This window comes from Mastomys coucha, unplaced genomic scaffold, assembly GCF_008632895.1.
Source record: "Mastomys coucha isolate ucsf_1 unplaced genomic scaffold, UCSF_Mcou_1 pScaffold6, whole genome shotgun sequence".
Classification (NCBI taxonomy): Eukaryota; Metazoa; Chordata; class Mammalia; order Rodentia; family Muridae; genus Mastomys; species Mastomys coucha.
Genome location: NW_022196912.1, coordinates 67,040,288 through 67,046,924, shown reverse-complemented (window position 1 = coordinate 67,046,924; position 6,637 = coordinate 67,040,288). Strand labels below are relative to the sequence as shown.

General features: G+C 39.9%; 1 protein-coding gene across 7 annotated transcripts in view; it reads right to left on the bottom strand.

Moving 5' to 3' along the window:
• The window catches only part of Nubpl (nucleotide binding protein like), a 207,570-nt gene that overhangs the window by 126,109 nt on the left and 74,824 nt on the right, over nucleotides 1-6,637 (bottom strand). For 4 of the 7 annotated variants that reach the window (XM_031355624.1, XM_031355625.1, XM_031355626.1 and 1 more), the window contains exons 5-6: nucleotides 4,562-4,601; nucleotides 4,386-4,476 (exon numbers count right to left, since the gene is read on the bottom strand). In XM_031355624.1, coding sequence (XP_031211484.1) covers nucleotides 4,386-4,476; nucleotides 4,562-4,601 — 131 coding nt within the window. Of the gene's footprint in view, nucleotides 1-4,385; nucleotides 4,477-4,561; nucleotides 4,602-4,719; nucleotides 4,934-6,637 lie in introns of those variants that run through there. The other 3 variants (XM_031355627.1, XM_031355629.1, XM_031355630.1) reach the window with 3 other exon arrangements.

Below are 6,637 nucleotides of genomic sequence, written 5' to 3'. Positions count from 1 at the left end.
TAATATTTCATAAATTTTAAGGAATATGACAAAAAAGATATTGTAGGTATTGAAGAGGGTAGTCTATAGGAGGAGCTGGGGTATAAAAGGGAAACAAGAATGTGATTTAATTCTATTTACTTAAAATATGCTTTTAAATGTTAACAAATTCAGATAAATTGAAATCATGTAACTTTTCTCATCATAATGCAGTAAAAGTTAAAAAAAAAAAATGAAATTGATGTGTAATGGCCTGAGGGTATGGCTCAATGAGCCTGCTTAACATATATAAGGCCCTGAGTTTGATCCAGGCTTGAGAGGTAGAGTTAAAGAAAAAGGAATTGCTTTAAGTTACATGAGAACTGTGTTAGTCAAAGCAATGAAACAGCTGACAAGAGCAGCTTAGGAAGAAGTCTTACTCTGGCTCACACGTCTAGGGTACACTCCACTGTGGGCTTACACGTCTAGGGTACACTCCACTGTGGGCTTACACGTCTAGGGGACACTCCACTGTGGGCTTACACACCTAGGGTACACTCCACTGTGAGATTACCTATCTAGGGTACACTCCACTGTGGGCTTACATGTCTAGGGGACACTCCACTGTGGGCTTACACGTCTAGGGTACACCACACTATGGGCTTACACATCTAGAGTACACTCCACTGTCGGCTTACATGTCTAGGGTACACCCCACTATGGGCTTACACGTCTAGGGTACACCACACTGTGGGCTTACACGTCTAGGGTACACTCCACTGTGGGCTTACACGTCTAGGGTACACCACACTGTGGGCTCACATGTCTAGGGTACACCCCACTGTGGGCTTACACGTCTAGGGTACACTCCACTGTCGGCTTACACGTCTAGGGTACACTCCACTGTGGGCTTACACGTCTAGGGTACACTCCACTGTGAGCTTACACATCTAGGGGACACTCCACTGTGGGCTTACACGTCTAGGGTACACTCCACTGTCGGCTTACACTCCTAGGGTACACCCCACTGTGGGCTCACATGTCTAGGGTACACCCCACTGTGGTGGGAGGTCATGGCTACATGAGCTGTAAGCAGCCAGTCACACTGAAACCAGTCGGGAAGTAGAAAAAGATGAATGTTTGTGCTCAGTCCACTGGCCCTGCTCTGTCAGTCAACCCTCCCTCCCCCACACATGTTGTGATACTGCCCATGTTTTTAGTGTGGGTCTTTTCACCTCAGCATAATCCCCATAGTACCTCACAGACATGCTCAGAACCTGCCTTGGCAGTCAGTATTGACCATCGCAATGCAACGCAGACATAAGATTCTCATGTTGGCTATGTCAGTATCAGGCAGACCTCAAAATGACGAGTTTGCCGGAGACATGGAGGAAGAATTCAAAACAACAAATGGAACAGTTCACAAGAAAGGTGTAACAATTCTAAACATGTGCATGTGATAATAGAGCTTTCAAATATGTAAGGTAAAATCTAAACCTCCTTTAACTTACAAAATTATCAAATGACAAGGCAAAAAGAATCAAGACATAAGAGACATAGACAACACTGCCAATAAGTCTAAGTGAAAAATACAGAACATGAGCTATAGTTACTTTAAAGTGCATCCTACTTATCCAAAGGACTGCTAAAGTACTATAAAACACATTCTCTGCCCAAAACAAATACAATTAAGATCTTAGAAAAATCCAACAATGCTGAGAAACTGATATTACATATATCTATAAAGAACAGGAGAAAATAAATTAGAAATTAATTAGAATCGATTAACAATGAAAACAAAGAAAATCACAACTTGTGGGATTTTAAACAGATGCTAGTAATAAAAGTACTATGCTTTGTTTTTGTTTGTATGGTGTGTATGGATGGGTGCTCGCACAGGGGGATGGTGACTGAGACTAGGATGTACTATATAATAAAATCCAGGAACTACAGTCAAACATACAGAATTTCAGGGAACGTGAGACCTCCAGTTCTGGGATTTTCGAAAACCCTATATGGAAGTGGACATTCCCTTTCATAACGCCTTTTCTAGTCATCTTCCTGGTGTTATTATTCGCTCCCTGCCTCATTAATTGTGTTTCTACATTCTTCAATGACAAATACAAAAATATTTCTAACCAAGCTATTAATCAGCTCCTGTTACAGGATTACCAGCCGTTGCCCAACAAAGAGCCGCTGTCCACAGAGGAACCTGATGCGAACGTTTATCAAGTGGACCCGGATGGTGAAAATCAGCTACACCCCAAAATTGATGAAGCCCCTAGACAGCAGGAAGCTGCCTAAAAGATAATATGCCCTCATTCCCTTTTCACCATTGGCCTCCCCCTCCCCCTTTTTTTTCTCTTTATAATAAGAAGAAGGGAGGTATGTTGGTATCAGGACCTCTAAAACCCGTGACATCACATAGGTGAAAGCACAACCTGCATACCTGTTGCCAAGGAAACAGCCACCATATTCCCAAATATACTCAGCTTACCTCCTACCTTTACATGTGGATATGTCACCATCCATATATAAAGGAAAGCCCCTCTGATCTCTCTCTTCCCTCCCTTCTGTTTCCACTGCCACCTTGCCCTTTTCTCTCTCAATAAACCTCACGTGGAACTGCTTGGCCTGGTGTGGTCTTTCTGGAGCCGCACAACAATCACAACAGGGTGCATGATGTGAAACTCACAAAGAATCAATAAAAAGTTTAAGAAAAAAAAGTAGATTTCACACTCAAAAAAAAAAAAAGTACATCCTTAATTACTTGTATTTTAAAAAGAAGAAATCTCCCAGGGGCTGAAGAGATGGCTCAGTGACTAAGAGTGCTTACAGCTCTTGCATAGGACCTGGGATAATTTCCTGTGCGAACATGATGGCTCACAATCACCTGTAACTCCAGTTACTGAGAATCTGATACGTGGGTGAACTCATGCACATACATGGTGAAAATAAATTCATATAAGTTCATACCTGTATACAAACATTAATAAACAAATATCAAATTTAAAAATGAATACTTAAAACCAATGACCTAAGTTTCTACTTTAAGATGCTAGAAAAAGAACCATAAACTAAGCCTTGATAAGCAAAAGCAGGAAAATGATAAAGAGCCAGAAAGCCATAAAACAGTGGACACAGAATACAGAAGATTTGAAGCAGATTATGAACAAATAACTAAATAGAAATAAAGAAGGCATGGCCACATGCTATAGCCAGCCTTAAAATGTAACAAAGGAGTACATGATCAAATGTCCCCACATTGTTCAACTTGTTTCTTTTCCTAAACCTTTTAAAGATTTTGAAACTTTTGAGCTTTTGCCAAAAGTTGAGACTGAGTAAATTCAGCGGACTGAAGTGTTCAGATGGCCACTGACTTTGCAGATCCCATCTGCACAGGGCAGGCAACTGACTATATTTTCTTTAGTCTATATATTTCAGCAATAGAGAAAAAGAAAGGCTGGAATCAGACAACGGAGGTCACAAGCACAAAGGACTGGTGAGGAGGGGCATTGGGTCACATGACTGTATTAACAACGGGACCTGGATGGGAAGAGAAGGAAATGTACCAAAGGTTTAACAATTGGAACGGTATGAGGATTCTAGTCCAAAGACCAAAAAGAACATTTTTCAATACTTCACTAACACAAGTGTTGGAAAGACAAAGATGTTGTAGTAAAGAAAGAACATCAGAGATAATGGCCTATTCATTAGCTGCACAATCATCTGACGATAAAAACGGAAATATTCGTCATTATAGTGAACAACCCATAGCATGACACCAGACCCAATGCAGAATCTGAACATACAAGGGCTAACTGTAAACTGGTGGGACAGAGTTAACAGTTACCCAAATACAATTATAACCTCTCACCTACTGAGAAAAAGTATCTTATTCTAAGCAAACTATAAATGAAATATGGTCCACCTGGTAAATTTAGATTATGCAGTCATATAGGATATCCCTTGGTAGGAATGAAGTTAATTAAGCATGCACTAAATATATACCTACAGAATCACATGCATTAAAAATAATAATAAACACATAAGCTGTGAAAGAATTCACATCATAAGAACTATCATGGCTCTACATACATTCATTTACAACTGAAGAATTTCTACATGGTCCCTATAATTCATAACTAACCACTGTGAGATTAACCATGAATCTAAAAAGACAGGAAAATAGAGACTCTCTCCCTACAACAGACTCAGAAGACAACAGATCATTACACTAAGCTGCAGCAGGAAAACCAAAGTGGTGCAATTTGGTCTCTGTACAACATTAGTAATTACACATTCTACATATGTAGCAGGTTCCTTTGTGAGATATGCTGACTATAAATTTTAACAATTCTTAGATCAGCAAATACATTAACCACACCCTTGCCAAAGTAAAATAATATTTAATGCAACTATCTTACCTGTCTCAATAGTTTCTCAATGGCTGACATTACCATAAGGCCTCGCCAAACAAGTGGCGCAGTCTCTTCAACCAAAAAGCCCATTGACATACTGCAACAGTAATACAAAAATATAATTCATTTGTACAGGTTAATAGTATTACTCTGAAAATACAAAATTTTAGAATTACACTCACCAAGCAATACCATAATTCAAAAGAGGCCTCATTAGGTTATCTGGAATAAGATACAAAAAAATCTGTTAGAAGAGTATAACATTGCACATAAGCACTTTGTTTATATATATATGTGGTTTGTAGAATAGTTAAATTGGGCTAATTAAGTTATGTATTACCACTTATTTCTTTGAGGTTAGAACACTTAAATCTACTTTCAGCAATTTTGATGTACATAATAATATTGTACTATAAATCACTGAACTATGCCCCTGCCTAAACGGTATGGTGTGTCCTTTGATTAAGAAACCATGTCCTCTTGGATTAAAATTGTTCCTTTTCTTCCTCTCCCTGGTGAGGATTAATCTTCCTTGTCATTTGCCTGGTTAGAATCACCTTGGAAACTCTGCTCTGACTAGCTCTAGAAGGCAGTTTCCATGGAAGCTCAAAGACAATGGAGACCCGTCCTGAATGTGGGCAGCACGAAGCCCTGTGCAAAGGTCCTAGGCTGGATAAAAAGAAGCCAGAATAGACCTCTAACATCCATCTCCCACTCCTCACCACAACGAACTAAATCTAATACTGTAGGCCAAAAGAAACCTTTCCTCCTATGAAATGCTCTTTGTCAGGCATTCTGTAACAAGAATGAGAAAAACTACTAATACAATCCATAGCTTCTCATCAAAGTATTAGGGCTTCGTCTCTTCCCCACATCAAACCTCTCTGACAAGTCTTGTCCTACTACATGCATTGTGCCAGGACTTAGCCTGGAGAGTCCATCTGACCCTCCCCAATGCCTGGTTCTATCCCAGCATCCAGGTGCCTTAGCCAAGTTTGGGCAGTACAACTCCTAATCTCCAAGCTTTGGCCAGGATACACATTAACTTCAACCTCCAGACCTCAGCCAGGATATACATCCTGCTACCAGCAGGGATACAATCCTACAACCTGACTCCACCCCTCCTTTGCTGATCCAGCCTCCAGGCTCAGGCATCTTACAATGGGATCCAGCCCAGGAAGCTCATCAGTTCCTCCCCAACATGAGCCCTCTTCAATCCCCAGATCTAGGATGCATGCCACATCTCATGCCCTGGCCTACTCTGGTCAGCACAGGTAGCTATCCCAAAGTTGTATAACTGGAGCACCCAGATCCTTTATACCTGACTAGTCCCTTATATCCACTTGGCTTTATCACACCCACACTATATACAACCATCATGCCTTCCCTGTCCTATAAACCCTGGGCTCTGTCCCAGACTGAGGTGTTACTTTCAGACACAGAACTAACAAAAGAAATCCATATGCCTAGGTCTCATTGCAAAAGCACAAACAATATGAAAGATCAAGATAGTAGCCCCCAAAATACCCACCATTCCTACCAAAATGTTCTACAATGAGAATGCTTAAAATAGAGAATTTAAAGAATAAGATGATGATGAGGGGCATCATCAGAGTCCAAGACATTTAAAGAAGATACAAAGAAACAGCTCAATGACTTTAAAAAGAATAAACTTTAAAAAACACATATGTGAATGATGACCAAGACAAACATAAAACTGAATGAAATGACAAATGAAATTCAGAATTTGAAAACTAATATCAATATAAGACTGAAGAGAGCTCAAGCACAAATGTAAATGGAATTTAAAACTCAATAACCCAATAAGAAGACTCAAGGGAAACCTTAACAAGTAGAATGGATCAAATACAAGTTAAAACAACCAGGACTCAAAACTGAAACAGAGTAATTAGAACACACAAAGCAAAGAATATAAATGTTTTTAAGCAAAAGAAATGAACATGCAGGAATTGTGGGCCACAATGAGAAGACCAAATGTTCAAATTACAGGTATAGCAGAGAGAGAAGAACCCCAAGTCAATGACATAGACCAGATATTCAAATGAAACCATAGAAGAAAACTATCAAACTAAGGAAAGACATACCCATACAAATAAAGAAGAACATAGAACACCAGATAGACAAGAGAAGAAACTGCCCATAGCATATCGCAGTTAAAACACTAAATATAAGCCGGGCGGTGGTGGCGCACGCCTTTAATCCCAGCACTTGGGAGGCAGAAACAGGCGGATTTCTGA